Source organism: Ischnura elegans, chromosome 11, assembly GCF_921293095.1.
Source record: "Ischnura elegans chromosome 11, ioIscEleg1.1, whole genome shotgun sequence".
NCBI classification, from domain to species: domain Eukaryota; kingdom Metazoa; phylum Arthropoda; class Insecta; order Odonata; family Coenagrionidae; genus Ischnura; species Ischnura elegans.
Window position 1 is genome coordinate 34,543,663 of NC_060256.1, and position 22,248 is coordinate 34,565,910.

Sequence of the window (22,248 nt, forward strand, 5' to 3'; positions counted from 1 at the left end):
GTAGATTTTGGTCACTTTCTCTAGGCTTTCTCCATTGGGCGAGTAAAGATATGGTTACAGTGGACATACGTCCCGGTCCCAGTTGTGACCGCTTTTGAGGGCATCCCATCAGTTTTAAAAAATTATCTACAACGTCCCGGTTTCACGCAAAAATCAAGGGAATTATTTTTTAAATAATAATATTTCATACCAGAAAGCATAACACAATACGGCAATAAAAGTTTAGTTTTGTCAAAGAAGGAAAAAAATTAAAAAATAAAAGAATCATCTTAGTTTTGATTTTACAAACCTTTTTCCATGGAGTATGGCTATAGGTATTTGGACTTCTCTTGAGACCCCCCCTCTCCCGGTACCTACCTACTAACAATAAGACATCCCAGTCCAGGCCAAAACATTTATTCCCTTCCTAGGTATAGTAATATATCAAGTGTAAATTTGGGTATTTCTTGTGTTCCTTAGTTTTCACTGATATTATATAGCAACTACAGTGAGTCCTTGTTTAACGTCACTTACCATTCCTGAAAAATGTGACGGTAAACGAAATGACGTTAATCGAAGCATAATATCCCATAAGAAACAATGTAAAAAGTGAATATCGGCTCCTGGACCTCACAATTCCTACGTGAAAAAATTTTAGCGTATCATATCTGGGGCATTTTTTACGATGGGAATGCCAAGCTATGGCATAAATAAGAGTTCCTGTCTTCATCGAGGACAATATCAGCAGTGACGTAAATCCTTCTCCATTTTTGTATCTTCCCGCATTTGCTTTTCGGCTTCACTATGGTGGTCGCCCGGACGAGCGTCGCCTGGGCATCATCATCGCTGAAACATCGTCGCAGTTACAGGAACCAAAATTATAGTCAACACGCAGAAAAAAGTGATGACAAAAACTCCCGAATTCTACACAGAAAAATTCCTTGAAATCAATTTTTAGGTTCCGAAAACCATTATGTCAAGTATAACCTTGCGCACCTACCTAAGAATTCATTTTGCAGAAAATTTGCTAAAACTGTAATCACAATTAACAATAAACACATCGTTTTACTCTTCATTTAGACTGACTGTATTACCGCCCACAAAACGAACAACCTTCAACGCCCGCTGCTTCGCGTTTTTTTCACGTGCGAAATTTAAAAGCCATGACGTTATCACGAAGCGAAGGTGCGATAAACGAATGATGGTCTCAATTTTTTCGTGTCGTTATCGCGAAATGACGTTAAACGGGGTGACGTAGAACGAGGACTCACTGTACTTACAAATGATATATAGGTGTAGAGCTCAAGTAGAGCTGGTGGTGATTTTGATACTGAGCCTCAGGCCACCCCTCCCTAGTAGTACCAAAAGGATTATATCTATATATTTTTAAGATTTCGAAATACATCGGTATACATATTTTATACATGTCTGATGATCCATGGTCCTGGATGTGTACTAGAATCTTTAAAATATACAAATAATATCCTTACGGCGTAGCCAGAGATCATCAGACATGTGTAAGATATGTATGATATACAGATTTACGACGAGTTATATGTATTTAATCTATATAAAATCCATATTATGGCAGAAGATATAATACGTATAATATCTAGATATCATCTGCGTGGTAGAGGACATTTGCATGTATTTTATACAGATATAACGTGTGTGCAGTGTATACTATGATATGTATTAAATCTAGATATAATCCTTTTGGTACTACTAGGGCTAGTACACATGGTTTTGTGGGTGGTAGCAGCTGCTGCTGCATTAGTGTGCAAATACTCTCACCTGTGTCTCCCTTTGAGCCATTTAGGCCAGGGGGTCCTCTTGCTTGGATAAGCAATTCAGATCCTATCCCCATAGTCCTTCCGGGCTCACCTCGCTCACCGCGATCTCCTTGGAAGCCAGGCATACCCCTAATTGTCATGATAAAATACTTAATAATAATAATAAAGTCTTTATTCATCCTGAGCACATTTACACCCAGACAGCACAGAATCCTCCGTATCTAATTCGTATACAGATAGTATCCATTGACGAAAAGCGCCGGAGCGGTGGTCAATGGATACTATCTGCATACGAATTAGATACGGAGGATTCTGTGCCGTCTGGGCATGTAATGGATGTCGTCATTTTTACATTGTACAATCAGAAAATTAAAGTTGAAACATATATAGTTTACATTCTGATAGTAACATTTAAGAAGCATTAAAAATAATATTTAAAAAAATGGATAAAGTCAAAAACACAAGGTGGAAAAATCAAGTTCAAAGTATTCCTTAATATCATACAATGGTCTGTCCAGTAGCCACTTTTCCATCACCCAATGAAACTTGTTAAAGGTTGTATGGTGAGCAGATTTGGGCAGCATATTAAAAAATTTAATGTCAAGAGTTGCCCTTTGGGTTTTGGACAGTCTGCATCTAGTTACCTCTATGTTTTTTTTATTTCTAGTATTATAATTGTGGACATCAATAATAACAATGCATGCATTGTTCTCAAGATTTCATTGAGTTGAACCAAAAAACCTTGTAAATTTCACACAAATAATTTTAATATTGACCAGTCTCTTCGCTGTGCAACATTGTCAGGTGCAAATACAGGGTACAGGAAGCGGGGGCACAGCTAGGAATTAAGGCTAGGAGGGGTTTTAGGTGTAACTAATACTGGGTGTCTGGGGGTATGGAATACCCGCCATGGTAAGCGGGAGGTGTGGGGGCCCTCCCCGGAAAAATTTTAGGATAAATAGTGAGTTATAAGGCATTCTGAGGGATATTTTATAAATCCTTACCCTATTCTATAAGTATTATTAATGCAATTCAGTAAAATGGATTCAACTTTAAAATTTCTCTGAGCTCTGGGGGGGGGGTATTATCACCCAAAATCCCCCCTCGCTGTGCCACTGGCAGGAAAACTTTTGACTTTATATGCCATTGAGTCAAGAAGAATGAGGGTCTAAGGGGGGGATATTTGAAGGATACAACACACTGGGGCCAGGAACCATTACATAATTTGACTGATGCTCCCGGACACCTGGGGAGAGGAGTGGATGGGAAGGAAGAAAGGAGGGAGGCACCGCCGTGATAGGAGCCCGTCGACGCCTCCGGGAGAGGATAGGGATGGAAGGGTTCAGTGCGTAACTAGGAATATGCTTTGGGGGGGATGGCTTCAGGTGGTGACCACCACCAACAGGGCAGCAGGGATACGGGAAAATTTTTGAAAAATGATATGCTTGGAATTACATTTTACATCATTTTGGCACTAAAAATTTAACTTCAAGCAGATGCATTTATTATACATCAAAACTAGACAATAGTTTTAAATATTTTTTAAATTTCTCTGAGGCTTTGGGGGGGATCTATCCCCTCAACCCCTCCTCCCACCCATAGTTGCGCCACTGGAAGGGTGGGATAGGGATTATCCGCGCCACCATGAGAACAATGGGGCCAACTTCTAGTGAAACCATACTTAGTTTAACCAACGAAATTGGAAGATTTTTCTATTAAGAGAAAAATCCAAAGATTATTTCGTTGGAACCTGAGAAGGAGTTTTTTCCCTCACTTGTTCACCGGCAGTTGGAAAGAGTTCTTCGTGTCAGGGCTAACGTTTTAAAAGTTCTTGACAATGTTACGCCACATTCCATACCCTGAGGATACTAAAAGCCAAAAATCTCACCTGGTGTACAAATCCCACAATATTCAGCTTATGAAAAGAACTTGTCTGTTTCCACACTATTTTATTTTCACCGACTATGGTTTCGGCAACTTGGGTCATTGTCAATGTACATAGCCTTGGGTGACAGCCTTTTTATATTGGTTTTTCAGGAGGGGGGAGGGAGGTAGGGGAGGGGTTATTGGGGTGTATTCATTCCTCGGTTGGTCCATTCCAAAACGACCATATGTTCCCATTCCACTCTCCCCTTCTGAACATTACCCTACCTCCAACCCATCGCCCATTGACGTCATCAGTAACCTCGGAATGAACACACCCCAATAACCCCTCCCCTCCCTCCCTTCCCCTCCTGAAAAACCAATATAAAAAGGCTGTCACCCAAGGCTATGTACCTTGACAATGGCACAAGTTGCCGAAACCATGGTCGGTGAAAATAAAACAGTGTGGAAACAGACAAGTTGTTTTAATAAGCTGAATATCAAATATTTCCACCGCATCACGCCGGACACTGTATCTTTAAATCCCACAATCATCTCCTCTCTCTCCCTTGAGTCCATTGAGTCATGTTATGGTTGAAGGCTGGCCAAGGTGGGGAAGCTAGGAAGGAGAGTAGGGTGGTCCTTAATCCGGGAATGGGTGCGTGGGGTGTAAATGACACCCCATGGTTCTTCTTTGACACATTGTACGTCCATTGTTGTCTCTACAATGTTGTTAGTTCTCATACCTTCAAGTCTCATACATTTTGACAAAATACTGCCAGTATCCCATAAAAATTTCATTTCACTTCGGGATCGGAACATGTTAAAGTGTCCTGGGGTGTCACCTACACCCCACCCGCCCTTCCACATTCCTCTTCCGAGCCATTGAACTTCCTTCAAGCTTTTTTTTTGCATCTGAGCTAATTACTTTTTTCACTTTTAGAATTTAGAACATTAAATTCAGCATGTTTAATGAGATATTTCACGCCTCGAAACCCAAAAAGTAGTTAACATCAAATATGTAACCAAATGTCAAATAACCTACAGAGAAAACTTCAGTTGAACATTTTTCTCCCATTATCAATTTCTAATCAAATCAAAATCCATTTGTCTAATGTCCCACAAAAATTCTTATTTTTATTATCATTTTTATTATTTCCTGTCTTATTAAGTTTCTAAATGAAAAAGTACAGTCCATTGCTGCACCATTGTTACCTTGGACCAGGAGGGCCAGGATTTCCTCTTAATCTCTCAAGTGCTATCCTTGAACTATCGGCGTCGTCTCCAGGCTGACCAGGACGCCCATCTCTTCCAGGGATACCATCCCTTCCAGGTGGGCCAACATCGCCAACAAAACCCTGGCCATAAAAATATTCACATGCACATTTTTATTTTTATTTGAAAAAATCATGCATAAAATATTAGGTATAATATACAAAAAAACTCACACAATTATTGCATTCACCTGTTTCTTTCTAAAATTTCACCCATATAACCCAGACGGCACAGGAAGTTTTCGTACCTAAATACGAGGGTGGACAATCAAGATACAAAAATCGCGCTTAGGAAGTTACTTAGAAGGTTTTGTTTCTTTATTTCCTTTAATGACGAAAAAAGATGCAAGAGGACTGGCAAATTCATATGCATCGATAAAATTGTATCTCATCGATAAAACTGTATTCGGTCTGGGACTATTTTCTTTCGCGGGTGGTGCCATCCTATGCCATCGTGCCATATCCTCCTAGAAAGATCACATGCCTTCACAAGCCGTTGGAGATGGCATCGGATGGCATGGTTTACGTCACGTCTCACCACATTTCAGGGATTTTTGTGGTTAAGTTTGTGAAAAATAGTGTCTGGTAATGGTGAAGTTTCCCTTATTCTTTAATTTCATTCTCTGGGCTTCAGAAACGTGTTTGTGAGATATTTTTGTTAAAAATGCCTTCCGTGTGTGTATGTCGGGATGTAATGGAATCTCCGGGACATGGCTCAAGTTTTTAGCTTTCCAAAAGATCCTGAGTTGAAGAAGAAGTGCATTTGGGCGATAAGAAGAAAACATTTCACCCCCACGAAAAACTGTGAGGTATGTACTCTTTCTCGCTGTAATTATTTGGATGTAATTTTAAGTTAGAAGTGGCTTCGGGATGTTGATGCATCAACATCCCGAACTATTCAGTACTGAAGTACTATAGTACTATTCAGTACTAAAAATGGTGATTCAAAATATTGTAGCAGCAATTCTTTTGAAAATTCTTGCATTTTAGTTGTCTTTTTTGTATTAATTCATTCGGTAAACGTGTGGTTAAAGGAGAAACTAGGAATAAGCTGCCAAGTTTATAGGATCGAATATTGCTTCTTAGCTTGCCCTATGGTGTATTACACGTCGGCTTTCATCATTTCAAATTATCTTATGCTATAGTTAAAAACAATAAAAATATCAGGCATACAAATATTTACTATATTTACGAGCCTATAGTAATTTGATTTCTCATGCAGAAATACCAAAAATTGGAAATGATTTGACCTAATAAGTTACATGGTATTTTATTATTTATTAATTTTAGGTGAGTGAGATTCACATCGCACCTTGTGATATCAGAAAATAATCTGTGGCCTTGGACGAGAAGACGAGGAGAAAATTCTTGCTGAATTGAAGTTACCCAGATTGGAGGAAGGTACCATTGCTTCACTGTTACCTGTCGCCAAGAAGACAGACATTGTGGCAGAAGTGACATATTTGTGGATGTGGATTTGATTTGTGCAAGTTGGTGCAGTGATAGTGGACGTTCATCGGAGAAAGTATTGACGATAGTTTGTATGTATCGACCAGTCCTCTTTTAAATAATTTTCTATTCGAAAGAGAATAAGAGTAATTGTTTCGCTAAATTAGATGTGGGATAGAAGAGAAAATTGGAAATATTATTGTGGTTGACAATAGAAAATACATAATATATGTATTGTATTTCTGTGGGTTTTTTCTTTCCTGCCTCTTTAAAATTTCTTGCGGTGGTGACTACATGCAAAGTAAGTATAAAATCGGAGGTGTGATCTAAGAGATAACATGTTTTATTTTACAAGTGTTTATGCTGGTGATTTGGCAGGACTTTCATATTTTTAATAGGTTGATACATTTACTGCAGTGACCTAGAGACTTTTACTCATCCCAAATAATTTTTCAAATACTTTAGCGCCTGATATGGGTAAGTTTTAGTAGCTGAGACTGAACTATACGTTAATTTTTGCTTGCATTTTGATGAATTCGATCATACTAATAGCAGATGTGTCAGCAATCCTGTTTCATCGGCAATTTTTATTTAAAACTTTTATTTCGTCAGGCTTTAGGGTAAGCTTTTTAATGCTCGTGGGCTATGTGATGTCTTATTTAGTGTCAAAATTAATAAGAATTTACTCTCATTAACATCTCAAGGTTTCCATGTAAGTACGAGCCACTTAAGAATTCTGGATGCTGGGGATGCGTGAATTAGCCGTGAGAATCTCATTTTTCGCAGAGTTATTTAAGTGGCCGAGTAAGTTTTGTAAGTTCTCAATGGGTAAATAATACTATATCATGAATTCTAATTACCATGAAAAACTCACAACCGACAAAAACTTTGTCGGTCGTGAGTCTTTCATGGTAATTAGAATTCATGATATGGTGTTATTTACCTATTGAGAACTTACAATTCATTCGTATCAAGGTTCTCGCTACGGTCGGTAGTTATCGATTGTGTTGCGTTCGATACATTTTTCGATCGTGCGAGTTACGATATAACTAATTTCGACCTAATCGATTGAGATTAGCCTGAGTGCCGTGTTCCTGCGCGCTTTGTATCCAATCGTACGTGCTTAGTAGCGGACATTCACATGCTGCGTACGCGCTTCGTCGACAGGCCGCGAATGGAATGTATCCATTGACGAAAAGCGACGGAGCGGCATAGTATCCCCTTAGTCAATGGGTACTATGTACATACGAATTAGATACGGAGGGTTCTGTGCCGTCTGGGAATATACATTCACTATACATACATACTCCTTGTTTGTTAAACCATTCCAGTCTCTATCTTGAATTGAAAAGTATTTTTTGCTCTCGTCTGGCCCTGAAAAAGCCTATATACAGTGGAACCTCGATTTATCGTTTTTCAGGGGGATGGATGAAAAAAACGATGAATGCGGGAATGGTTGTCCGGGTTGCCTATGCCCCAGGAAACGCTGGATTTTTGCGAATTATGACATTCATTAATGGATTCAAAAAAGATTATAGCTGATTATCGGAATATTATTCCTTTATCGAAACACTTAGGTCATATTGTTGATTCGGATTATATCTCTTTCAAATATCCTGAAGGAACACGCCGCCTTGCTAAAAAAATGTTTCACTCCACTCGGAATTTTCACTGCTATTATGCATTTCTGTTCGACGTAAAAATTCTTATCCATCAAATGCCATTTCAAGTACACGTATTTACGAGAGAAATGTGCGTGTTATGCCTCAAACAACTGATTTCGCCGTCGCAGTGATTGGCTATAGGATGTATCAAGAAGGCCAAAAATAGTTTATTATTTGAAATGTTCCTTTCTTGCAATTAAATGTTTAATATGATTGAGGCAATGTGGCGTTAATCGTCAGCGGCACGCCCACCTGATCCTCGGCTTCATCCCACTTCTTGTTTTCACCAGGGATCTCGCTCTACCCCCACCCCTGCCGTCATGTACTAGCGGACATACCGAGGCGTGCTGTAATATTCACGCATTTGTAGCCCGGATTCTTTTCTTCGTCTTCAATTATTTTCAGCCTTTTAAAGTTCTCACTTGTGCCTTCGGAAGGGCCATGGTCCGCAGACGAATAAGAATAAAACTAATAAAAATGAAACCGGACTCTATTGAACCCACACGGAAAATACTCGCCGGTTTTAAGCCAACCCATCCTGGAAAGTACGGAACCACTCGTTCGAGGTGAAGTTCGGCACTAATGCTATCGCGTACGGCGTAAGCAGAGCTTACTGCAGACGGTGAAGCATGACCGTAAGGCTGCGCAAATTTTTTTATTCTATGGAGAAGGCAACTTACCCACTCATTTGTAACAATAAGTTGCATAGCTCTGGATGAGCAGATGAATTCAGATTGCTAGTAGGGAGAAACAATATATCCTGAGAAGACATCGCTTCGTTAGCACCTCAGACAAGTGAGACTTGTAGCATAACTCGTTTATTGTAACCAGACGCCCTGTTTTCGAAAAAAATCCGCATCAACTGCCATGAAGCTCACTATCAGCTGCGAGGATGTCGATATTCGACAGAAATCACCATCTTATTATACCAACTATTTCCTTGCTTAAAATGGTTAAATAACGTTAGAAATACGTCGTGTTTGGTATCATTCTTTTTTTAATTACGTGCACATCACTAATATCTCAATATAATAGAAGTAAAATACCAATTGCCGAAATTCATTTTTACACACCTTTTCGCCTAATAGGTGATTCATGCAGCAGTTGACATCCAGAGGTGGGGATCCTTGAAGCGAGTCAGCTAAAAAAAAGTCAGCCGTCGAGAAAGGGGGAAGCGTGAAAAAGGTTTCTTTTGTTCTCGAGTAACTTGATATTTTCTTTCGAAGCTAAGGTCTTCGTAATACGATCCCTGCTCGAGCTGGGACCTTTTTTTTTTATTTCGGAGAAGAGGAAAGCTTCAGACTGGGAGAGGCGAGTGCTGAATGGAGGGGGATACCGGATCTTGGGAAATGCGATAACGTGACTCAGCTTCCCCACGGCACTCAGCTTCTCCCTATCGTATTTCAATCTCCAGGGGAAGATTCAAACTATGTGTCTGTCGTTATTAGCCATAAATAACACTTTGTAAACACTTCGTCTCATTTTCGTCAAACGATAAATGCAGGAAAATTATACGACGGGACCGCGATCTTCAAACGATAAATGCGGGAAAACGATACTTCGGGGAACGATATATGCGGGAAAAAATTACATTGTCTTTATGGAACTTAATTTGGGACCAGGAGCGGCGAACGATGAATGCGGGAAAACGATGAATGCGGGAACGATAAATCGGGGTTCCACTGTATTCTCATGTTTAGATTATCAAAAGATTTATTTTTGATGGCAAGTTTAATAATCAACATACAAATTGTATTTGTTGTAATACCTAATAAGGTGGTGTAGATATACAGGCAAAGTATCCATGGATACTATGCATGCAATGCTATGCAATAATTCTTTAACCACTAGAAAGAGACTTGCAGAAGTAAGTGGGTGGTCATTGGTATATGTAGCCCACCATTCTCACTATCAGGCATTAAATGACTTCTGGAATTTGGGCCTGCAACATAGGGATAAGCCCCTGATCCAACTTATTCTGACACAATATGTAATCAATTATACACACTTTTACACAGTGGTTTTGGTGCCAGGTTATTCAAAGGTTGTTATGCAAGTGATTTCTACTCGGAATTAAAATCAAGAATTAGTTTTCAAGTAGGTATTTCTACAACCAGATAATGATACGGCAAATTTTTAACATGGTTGCCCATTTTGCAGCCCTCAAATTTCTTCTTTTTCTGGTGCATACTTTAAGTTTCTGAGATGTTTTTTAGAAGTAAAACTTGGGAAAGTGCTGAACTGAGGCTCCTAAATCTAATGTAGAGCCATTTACTTGGCCCTTTGCGATTATGATAATAATAGTCTATTCATCATAAGAGTGACACATACTACTTTATATGTCATCAGAAAAGAGCATATAAAAAAAGCCTGTAGTAAAAAATAGCCTGTAAAAAGAAAATAATTCACCCTGGAAAAGTCAAGTTCAAAGTTTTCCTCCAGTGAGTATAAAGGGTTTAGAATTAACATTTCCTCAATAGCCTTTCATTACCTAAGCTTGTTCCTGAACCTGCATGCGGTTGTTATAGTAGTGTACAATCCTATTTATTGACATGGTCTACTTGAGAGAACCATTGAATGGTGAATGTAGTAGAAGGGGTGTGGGACTTTTTAAAGGCTGATATACTGATAACACTCTACAAAAAATTGCAAAGTCACAATTTTTTTAGAAAATATAGGTATTCTTCTTGAACTTCAACCTCTTGAATTTGAAAATTATACTCGTAACATCATATCACCCACATTCTTTGCACTTTATTTTTACTTCACTAACATTTTTGCAATGTTGACAAGGACACATTGCCCTGTAACATGAAAGTGTGGAACAGGGTGAAAATTTCCATCCCAACATCAAGGAAATGGAACAATGATATTAAAAAATTTGGTATGCTTGAATGATGATAGACTATTGCTAGGTACTTCACTGTGAATGCACAGAAATTCTGTAAAGGGGGAAAAGAAGAGGCTATGCCATGATAGCTAAGAAATCTCGGATAGAAAGATGTTAATGAATGTTTGGTTCCGCATTCCCAATATGCATTGGTTCACTGGTTATATATTTCCATATGTTATTGGTTTCAACTTATATTTTACTTAAACATGATGCATCCATGTTTTCTTTACCTACATTTTTGTTGAAAACATTAGCAGAGTATATGATTTATGAAATAACTGTGGGTGATACGATGCTTTGAGTATCATTTTCAAAAGGACCCAGAAATACATACATATATGTATGAAGAACACCTACTTAAGTGAAGAATAGTTTTCTCCCTTTTGCATAATGTAATTTATCAAATAGTTGTTTAATTGCATGACTTATAATCAAGTATTCTTCTTTGGTATCATGCATACACAGCAGGCCATTTATTGGACATATAATTGCTTGGATAGCTACAATAAGAACTTACAGGCTGTCCCTTAACTCCAGGATATCCATCCAGTCCCCTAGGACCCATAGGCCCTGGGAAACCAACCATACCCCTTGGACCTGGGAGGCCTGGGTCTCCTCGGGGCCCTCTGCGGCCGGTGTCATTTCCACGGATCATGATTATTTCACCAGGGGGTCCTTTCAGCCCAGGATATCCCGCCAGCCCTGACAATCAAGTAGTAGAACAATACAGTGTAGGCTGACATATTCATCTATATCTACATTATACCCCAAGCAGCAATCTATATTCCAGCAACATCCAGACAACATTTTTGGCATTAACATATGAGGGGGTGAAAGCCAAGGGGGACAAGTGATTTTTTTCTACACAGAGTTAGGTACAGAAATTGATAGAAGAAATATACAAAAACTTGGTTTCCAAGGGATTAGAGTGAGTCTCTGTTCTGTACTGACATCAAGTGGAATATACAATGCACTGCTAAATATCTAATTGATCTCCATTATTTTCTTTACCAGATTTCTGTACCTAATTCTGTTTAGAAAACTGTACCCCGTGGCTTCTAACCCACTCATATGACATCCATGTTTATCTGGTTAACATTGCATGGATATCTGTCAAATATCCACAGGACCCACAAATCAACGTTGCAGCAATATCCAGCAGTGGACATGGAGGTCCGTATTACAACATATTTTCACAACATCTAATGAGTAGATAATGGATGAACTTATCATGGTTTTTGGTAATCCCCAGGCATACAAATAAAACATGTGTGCCCTTCAATTCTATACAGAAAATATCAATAGCTAAGTTCTAACAACACTTATCTCAAAGATAGCAACTTTTCAGGAGAGCAAAAAAAAAAACATTAATTTCTTTTACTTGTATACTGAAATTAAAAACCAAAAGTTCATAAAACTGAAAAAGAAGCATTCATTTTCAAAGAAAGAGTTGTTTTTTGCTTGTATTTTATTTTTAAATGTCATTTCACTTTGTTGAAGATACCTATCTCAAACTGGCCGCATTTGAGATGCGTGTTGTTAGAACTTAGCCATAGATATCTATTAACAAGTCGCACAAAAAGAATTCTCAGCTTCTTGGGACCATTTATGTGAAATACCTACTGAAAATGCCAATAAATTAGCAGCAAAACACTGTTTAACACAGAGTTATGCATAATTTCCAAAAAATCTTATAAGAATTCCTTAAAGAATTATCAATTGCCTACATAAGTTATGGTGGCTTAAACGCCTGCTGGACAAAACCTGAAAGATATGCGACCCACACAACATTCTTATAGGATTCTATTAAAAATGCAGAGTTCTTATAAGAATTATAAAATCCTGCAAGAGTTTCGGTAAGGCTTATAAGAAAATTCCAATAGGGAAGAGTTGAAGTCAGTAATTTGAACTCATAATTGATTCACTTTAAGATACCTGTCTCAAACCAGCCGAATTTGAGATACGTGTTGATAGAACTTAGCCATCGATATACTACTTATGGATACAATTTGGAATAATAAATTTTTGATATCGTGGATATTACAAATTGGATATCTATGCAATGTTATTTTTACATATGTATAGTTGTGGATGTTTCAAATAGGACATCTTAGCGTTGTCAAAATATCCATTGTGCAATAACAACGTGTTTTGGATATATACATATCAACCTTATTTTGATATCCCACAGATATCATCTGCTGCTTGGGACCTCATGAGCCACTTCTTGGATATTCAGCAGGAGCTGAGGGTTTACAGATACTCCTTGACTTACAGACAGGGTATCCGTTGGTCATAGGTCACATTGATTGTGATTTACACTGGTATTAAATCTTCTACAAGCCTAAAATATTGCTGTGCCAAATGATGCAGATTCAATCTGTGAAGTGAAAGTACCTTTTACAAATGATTCTCTAAACAAAATAATTTGAACATTTTTGCTGATAAATGAAAGCAAAATTGTAAAAAAAGCTATTGGCTTAGACTAATGCCATGTTAGAAACATTGCTACAATATGCATGCGATTGTCGTGGTTTTACCAAGAAGAAATTTTTGGGGATTTTTCAAAATAATTTTAACCGTAACTTTGGATGGTCATAATTCGAGGTACCTGTATTCATATCATGTAGAGGGCAGGGGTGGATATAGAGGAGGGGTCACAGGGGTCATGACACCACCCAAATTTTGTCAAAATTTTTTTATTTTTATAGTTTTTGTATCCTAGTGAAGAAGTAAAGGCAATGTATACGCAAATTAAAGGATACAAGTTCCAAATGTGAGAGAAGTTTGAGTTGTATTTATCGTACCCTACTCTACAAAGCAAGCTTAAAAACAAAATAAGCTGTGTCGTTAAGAATAAAAATGAAATTTTAAGTTCCCATTAAAAATGGGTGTTTTGTAAAATTTCACATAGGAGAACTCTCTCCCTGGAAGCGTTCCATACTCCTTAGACCCAGGTCATGACCCCTAATTTGATGCTGAATTCTTCCCTGGTCCATCCTTTGTTATGGACACTCACCTGCGGCTCCTGGTCGTCCATTGAGTCCCGGCTGTCCCATGACACCCTTGAAGCCTCTGGCACCTTTGAACCCCCGAGGACCAGCCAGGCCTTGGAATCCTGGTAGACCCGGGATGCCATTGCGGCCTGGCTCACCTGGTTCACCCTTTACTCCAGGTGCCGCTGCAAAGATTAAGCGATGAGCCCCCAGAGGTGGGCAAAATAAATTTCAATTATTTTTTAGATAAAAAAAAATACAAATTACTCTGAAAATTTTGATTTGACTCTCTTAGTGCCACAGGGCAAATATCGCCTTTTGCTTCACAGGCTAAAAGTGCCATGTGAGCCGATATATCAGATAGAGCATAGACCGGATTTAAAATCATGATAAGAGAATACATTTTGTTTTATCCCTCATCCAATGAATTAGAATATTGTATGCAACAAATAATTCCTATTTAGTAAAATAAAAAAATAATATTGATATCTAATACAGTAACTTCATGTTGTGTTTTTTCATTAAGTACTAAAAACTTCTTAAATTTATGTTGGCTTCTTTCGCTAGTTCCTCCGCATTTTGTTGGTGCTAAGAGAGTTTAAATATAATTTCAAAATACTTCCTTAAAATAGAAAATTCAGTTCACGGGACTATGAAATTCAAAATTTTCATGCCACAAAATAAAATTTATTAATATTTAACTGCTTTCAATGAAAAAAATGATACTTTATACCTAATTAAGTAATACCACATGAATTTATAGAGCATCAACTAGGTTTCATGTGTCAAATTGCAAAATTGGATTCATGCATTTAAAAAAATTACTATTTCAGTTGAAATGACTAATTTTAGAGGATAAAGGTCGGGATATATGCATGATGATTTGGTGACTGAAAGCCTCTAGAGAGAGCTGAGAGGGAACATGACCAATATTTCCATTTCTGTTAATTTCCTGTTTACTCATATCATGTATCAAACGCATAAGAAGTCCTATGAATGCATTTTCATGAGAAGAATGATGTGTGGCTGTGGAATAATGGAAGAGAAAGTGATTTAAGTTTTTCCTGGTGAATACTTCTGACAAATATTTCTCGGGTTTGCATCCAGGTTAAAGCTTTTATGTAAGCCGACATTTCGGAAGACGACTTGTCTTCCATCCTCGAGGCTGTGTTACTCTATCGAAGTTCAATTTCACACTGAAGAAGAGAAAGTGGTTGCAGTGAAAAAAGCCATTCTATACTCCCAAAGACTTTGTTGTCAAAAGAGATCTATGAAGCTCCATCCTCATTTATGATATAGGTCATTAAAAACGGGTTTGAAGTGCATAAAATCTAAAATAATTCTGAAAGATGCCTAAGGCTGCTTAGTCATTCTCCCATCATTGCATGAGGGACAAGGAATCTACAGTTTATGGTAAAGCATCCAAGGTTGGCCTTCCCATCATTCTGAGAAGGGCTATGCTAGCTTTGGTGGGTTGTCGAGGCGAGGAGTTCGTTAGTGAGTTTTTGAAAAGGGAACTTGTACAGATGCAAAGTGTTCTTCGAGTCAGGGCTAACGTTTAAGAAGTTTTGGACAACGTTATGCCACATTCCGTACCCTGAGGAAACTGAAAGCCAAAAATCTCACCTGGTGTACAAATCCCACAATCATCTCCCCGCTCTCCCTTGAGTCCATCAAAGCCATCTCGTCCTGGCATCCCATTAGGTCCAGGCACTCCAGGGATGCCTGGAAGCCCTGGCTCTCCAGGAGGACCCTCGATTGCCACACCTTGTCCTGGGAAGCCCTTGGGCCCTGAAACAAAACATCACATTTGAGGAATTCCACAATCCATATCAGTGATCACACTCTGACATCATACACGTCTGACGTATGACATGGGGAATAAAAGTCTGGTAGATGTAGGAGTAAATTAGTAAGATTTCAGCAAGGCTACAGCAAAGAGTTAAGTGGTTAGGTTGTTCAAACCCTCCATTAAATTTGAGACAAAAATGAAAATTTGAACAAAAAAAAAATTAAATTAAAAAATATTTATTTTATTATTGTATTTAATTATATTAATTATTAATGTTATTATATATTATTAATAATTATTATATTATAATATTTTTTATTACATTATAATTATTATTATTTATATTAAATATTAAAAAATAAAGTCATCAGTTTTCATGATCTTGAAGGAAACATGTATGACTAAGAATCAATGACTGTAGCAAATATATTTCATATTTATTGTCTCTGTATTACCTACATAAAGTAGCAATATCTACAATATGCACAAGGATCACATGCATGGGTATATAATTAAATAGGAGTGCACACAAGTTCTTATAATATCATATGGCTCTCAATCCTGCCTTTTGTTTGCCAACTTACCCCTTTGACCAGTCTCTCCACGGTCACCAGGTAATCCATTCACTCCATCTCGTCCTGGAGTACCTCGGAAACCTGGTGGACCCACAATGCTCACTCCTGGGAAACCTTTCTCTCCGACTCCTCCTGGACTTCCGGGATATCCATCAGAGCCCTGTGGACCACGGGCTCCAGGGATTCCTGTGGAACAGGTCGCAAAAGTGAAAGGCTTACTACATCATTTGCTTTTTAATTATAAGTTGCTAAGTGCTCACATGATATAAATGATAGGGTTGACGAGAGATACCCTGAATGTACCAAGCATGACGTACAAGTTAAATTTTTTTCTTGCATTCAGGAAGAATTCATTAAGTTTTTTTTCTCCCCATCTTAACCCTTGAGTTTAATTTGTCGGCTATAGCCAACAAGCATTTTCATATGCAAAAGAACTAAGGTCAGCAGTAGAAGACTTGAATTTTTCAACTCAAATTAACAATTAAATTTTGACTATGGCTGATGTGGGGAAGGGAAGTGACCGCTGAGGCAGTCTTTATTTAGAATGTGGTAGAGGTGGCGATGGTCGGAGGTAATTAGGCCCTGCCTGAAATCCAAGTTAGCGAGACATTAGTAGCACTCCTCGACAATTGGGCCTGACCCTCCAACTTATTTATGATCCTCCTCATGGAAGGAATCTGCGGTGAACTGGTTGGATAGTCAATGATTTTTGCAAAGAAAAATTTATTGCATACTCCAATTTTTTATGATTAGCAATAAATTCTTTGCTTTGTTCTATGTGTAAGCAATTTTGAAATGAAATTTTAGTATAATTGGACTTCAGGAGTGATACTGGACGATCATGATACTATATCGATTTCCTCATCTTGTACTAATTAAACTCTATAGTATTTGAATTCAATGAAAATCCATTTTTCCTTCCCTAGTTGTAGGTAGGTATTCAAAGTCATTAGTGCATTGGAAAACGGGTAAGGAAGAAAGGGTGCAGAAAAACCCTGTGCCAGCGTTAGATTGCTTTTATGGAAAGGCACCAAGAGGAGCATGGCTTAACGTCCCATCTGATGGACAGTATGTTAGACTTGAAATGCTCTTCAAAAAGCACCCAAACAGGGATCGGGCAATCTCTTAAAAATTATCCACCACAGCCTGGATGTGAACCCAGGCCCACTAGGTGTGAGGTCAACAATCTAGCCAGCACATCAACCTGGTACCCACCTGATTGGTATTGTAACACATAGTGGCTATGACTGTAAGGCTAAGGGATGCTGACTTACAAAAAATATTGTGGGGGCCCAAACCGGGGTATATCTTGCCCCAGGAAATTTTTTAAGCAGTCAGTTTTAAGTTTTTTAAGCATTTTAGAAGAGTCATACAATCAACATTGGGACCCTGATAACTCGAATCTTGATATCTGGACACTCTGGGACAATCGACAAGCCTGACACATTTTTTCCTCATACCATAACAAATTTTTGAGGGGGCTTGGGCCCCCTCAAGCCCCATGGAGTCGGTGCCACTGGTAAGGCTTCACCAAAGTTGTTTCTACTCACCATCATCTCCCCTCTCTCCCTTCTCGGAGAATCCTGTGGGACCTCGAAGACCAGACTGTCCTGGAGGGCCTGGCTCACCTGTTGGCCCACGCGTTCCAGGATATCCAGGCGCCCCAGGGATTCCAGGTTCACCCATTGGCCCAGGAGGTCCTGAAGAGCAGGATTTGAAAATTATATACAAGCATACATACATGCCATGCATCGAACAGTTTCATAGAACTTGCAAGTACATGTAGTTGACATGAGTCGGATATCTTTTTCTTCAAATTAAAATATGCATCTTAAATATTTAATTTTATTTGGAGTAATGCAGATAACTTAATATCAACTTTAAGCTGTCTATTCTCACTGCATGAAATTTGTTGCATTAAAATTAATAATGGCTGTGGATTCCTATTTGGGTACAATTAGTTAAGTTTTTCACAGTGGAGTAACTTCAATTGAATTGCTGTACTTACTTGGTAGATTTCCCACTTAAATTATTTATATTAATTGGTTCATCATAAGTAGATAAGTAAATTGGTCCAAGACTGACTAATTTTTTCCTAAATCCATCAATATTGATTCAATTGTAAGCATTCAGGGTTACTTTATAGACAGCAGAAAAAAATTCAAAATGTAATTTCAAGCAATTTCTACCCACATCACTTTAGGGTAAGCTAGGTTTGCATTTGGTTTCATAGAATAAAAAGCCTCATGGCTATTATTCAATTACATATGGCTTTTAAGTAAGTATTTCTGCTAATCACCGTAAAATCATTCGGTAATGGATGATTTTTCAGGCAATAGATGATTTCTTATCTGGTATTAATGAATTGCATTAAAGGGGTAGCTTAGCTGAAGATATTTTGCTCAAGTTTGTTTTTGACATAATAATAATTTCATAAGGAGCATTACGAGCAAATAACTATTAAAGGGTAGTGAATTATGTACATCTGTGTGCTGAACTCTCATTTTATGTATAGCTTAAATGAGGACTATCCCTAATACCACCAACAATAAGCCTATGATGTCTTTTACAAGCTATTCACCGCTGCATCATACTGTATATCATGGAAAAAACTTTGGAGGAAGTGTACTTTTTATGGGGTTTTGAACAGAAATATTCAGCTTCATTGAGAAAAATATTTTAGTTATCCCGCAAAACAATGATATAGCTTCGCTACAATATTTATTGCCTCTATTTTGTTGAAACCGAACACAAATATATTTGATGAGGGGAAGGCTTCATTTTGGTTGCTTTTTTCAACAAGGTTTCATACACATCCTGGTATTGCTTCTCACCAATGGGGCCTTGGATGCCGCTGGCCCCTTCAAGCCCCTCCTCATCCAGGTTGGGATCGTAGATGCCTGGCTCGCCGGGGAGACCCTGCACTCCAGGGGGTCCTGCCAGCCCAGGCTCTCCAGATGGGCCCTAGAGTCCACACAAATGTGTTATTAATCACTTGATCTTTGGCTCTAGATAGATAATAGATATTCATTCCCTAAGCATACTTTTGGCTATTATTCGTGATGGGAGAAAAAGACTTAGTACAGCATACTCCCGATTATCCGGGCCAGTGGCGCAGCGAGGGAGGGGTTTTGGGGGATAAAACCCCCCCAGAGCTCAGAGAAATTTTTACGTTTAATCCATGATACTTAATTGGATTGATATTACTAATAGAATAGTGTAATTATTAATGAAATATCCCTCAGGAAGCCGTAAAACTCACCATTTTGAACCGTTTATCTTAAAATTCCGCAATTTATTAATCTCGCACCTGCCGATTATCCTGGTGGGTATTCCATACCCTCACACACCCCGGTATTAGTTGCAGTTAAACCCCCCCCAGTTTTAATTATTAGCTGCGTCCCTGATCCGGGCTAATGATGGGGGGAGGCAGCACGAATAATCGGAAAATACGAATAACCCAAACTTTCACATGAATATCATTTAATTTTCAAAATTCATACAAATCAAATGATTAAATAGTATCCATGCACATAGTCTTTTATTTTAGATATCTTTCCGGAATCATTAAGAGCTTTCTTTTCCCAACCGCATCCTTTTTAGAGGCTAAAATGTGATTGTACTCACATTCCTATTGCTCCCTGTCATACCTGGTTTCTGAAAACCACGCATCCGTGGCTGCAAGATCACGAATTCAGAAAAGTGGTTTCAAGGAATGTTTAAAAACCACTGTGCGATGCCAGAAACTACACTGTCAGGCACCACACCACTCAGTCACATCTCACACAAGTTGTCTAGGATGTAACTACTGCGTGATGCGGATCTGTGATCACTGAGCACGATTGTGCAATGCGATGCTTGGAAAACAGGAACACATAACTCCCATGAAGGCAAGAGGTGTGCAATCATGCCATCGCACAGTAGCGGTTATAGGAAACCAGGACTTATGGAAAATTGTTTACGCAGGCAATCGCCTGACTATGACTCATGATATCTCTACTTCCACTTCCCTTACTGCCTTCACTTCTACTATTCTCTTTCTCTCCAGTTTGTTCTTGACTCGTCGTGTCGTAAACATGCCCGAGTGCGACGAAATCTCCGGTTGCCGTTGGCCGTATTCAAACACATGCGAGGGCACGGCAATAATGCAAGATAATGCAAGATGATAATGAATTTGCGATATGAAATATGCAATTATAGATCGTAAATAATATTTTTCCTAATTTGCGATTGGTTACACATTGAAGAATCTTTAAAAATTAATCAAGAATTTTTTCCCCGCCACTGATAGTCATCAACACTGCCAGAGCAGACGTCCAACTAGACTTGAAACATTCCTTGTTAGCTAGTAAATGAAATAATTCCATTTTACAAAGTGAATTCTAATAGAAATAATAAGTGCGGTGTATCCTAGCATTAAAATGCAAATATCCTGGTGCTTTTGCATCATTTTTTTTTTTAAGATCGTGGAAAACATCGAAAAAGTGTGAAACTCATGCGCAAATGAGCCGCAAGAGGGATAAACCACAGCCGGATAATCGGGAGTGTGCTGTGTTGAAAATGCGTTTCACTTTTCCATGGTGACAATTTGGCACTTTGAGTAAATGGTAGATGATTGATTACATTAGAGGTATGCCTTAGTTTTGATACAAATACAGAATACCAGCAAGAAGTAACATTTAACTTTAATGTACTTAAAATAAATACTGCAAGGAGGAAGGAAAGATTTCAGATTTAGTAAATAAATATGTACATACTACCATTAAAGTCAAAACATGTCACTCAAGAAAATGTGTGCCTTCAGTTAGTCCCTCTAATGGGTAAATAAAAGTTTTACTCCTAATTAAAAGACATTATCTTCATTCTATGTAGTCTAGTATTCCTATACAAGCAATTTTTTATTCCACCCAAAAAGTATGTAAAATGTTCTAAGCAATAGACTTTAGTAATTGGTAAGAATTCAATGTTTTATTTAGGGGAAATATCCTAAACCTTAGACAAGCAAGGCAAAACTTAAGTAATGTTGTCAGAAAATAGAGCAGCTTCATTTAATGAGCTCAGTGGCGCAGCGAGGGGGGTGGGTTTGGGGGATAAAACCCCCTCCAGAGCTCAGACAAATTTTTAAGTTTAATCCATTTTAATTATTTTGATCAGTATTACTTATAGAATAGTGTTAGGATTAACCAAATATCCCTCAGAAAGCCGTAAAACTCGCCATTTTGAACCATTTATCTTAAAATGTTCTAGGGGAGGGCCCCTGCACTTACTGCTTACCCTGGTGGGTATGCAATGCCCCCAAACCTGCAAGTATTGGTTGCGCCTAAAACCCCCCCTAGCCTTAATTCTTAACTGCGCCCCTGAATGAGCTGCATACCTTATTAAAATAAAAACGAATGTAAAATGAGAAAAACTTAGTGCAAACAGAGCTGTACAAGGAGTGTATTTCATTTATAGCAAAAATAATATTACAGTAGACCCTTGCCGTAGATATAAATTTGTTCTGAATGACTGATCATATAGCAAACTCCATTGTTTGTTGACTCAGCATTATTCTAGGATGAAGAATCAGTTTTAGGAGCATGTTTTTATAAATGTTACTCTGTTTAAAAATTTATTTTGAAAAAATAAGCATTTGATTACATTATTAATGACATATTTTGTGAATGAAAACGAAATTGGCAAAATTTGAAATCTTGAAAGAATTGCATGAAGAATCCACTCCGATCAAATGTCGAATCCATCACAAGTCGAATCAATTTCATGGAGGGGGGGTCTACGTCACTTACTTCATAGGTTCAATGGCATAGCAAGGGGGGGTTTGGGGGATAAAACCCCCCCTAGAGCTCAGAGAAATTTTTAAGTTTAATATATTTTACTTAATCGGATTGACATTACTAACAGAATAGCGTAAGGATTAATAAAATATCCCTCAGAAAGCCGTAAAACTCACTTTTTTGAATCATTTATCTC

At 38.2% G+C, this 22,248-nt stretch overlaps 1 protein-coding gene across 1 annotated transcript in view; it reads right to left on the reverse strand.

The window, feature by feature from the left end:
- LOC124168354 (collagen alpha-5(IV) chain-like) overlaps nt 1–22,248 on the reverse strand; it is a 108,894-nt gene that overhangs the window by 39,962 nt on the left and 46,684 nt on the right. Inside the window, exons 8-15 of the mRNA XM_046546551.1 lie at nt 19,113–19,242; nt 17,829–17,978; nt 16,288–16,464; nt 15,538–15,702; nt 13,935–14,096; nt 11,433–11,617; nt 4,851–4,993; nt 1,774–1,901 (exon numbers count right to left, since the gene is read on the reverse strand). Of these exons, the coding sequence (XP_046402507.1) occupies nt 1,774–1,901; nt 4,851–4,993; nt 11,433–11,617; nt 13,935–14,096; nt 15,538–15,702; nt 16,288–16,464; nt 17,829–17,978; nt 19,113–19,242 (1,240 nt within the window). The remainder of the gene's footprint in view (nt 1–1,773; nt 1,902–4,850; nt 4,994–11,432; nt 11,618–13,934; nt 14,097–15,537; nt 15,703–16,287; nt 16,465–17,828; nt 17,979–19,112; nt 19,243–22,248) is intronic.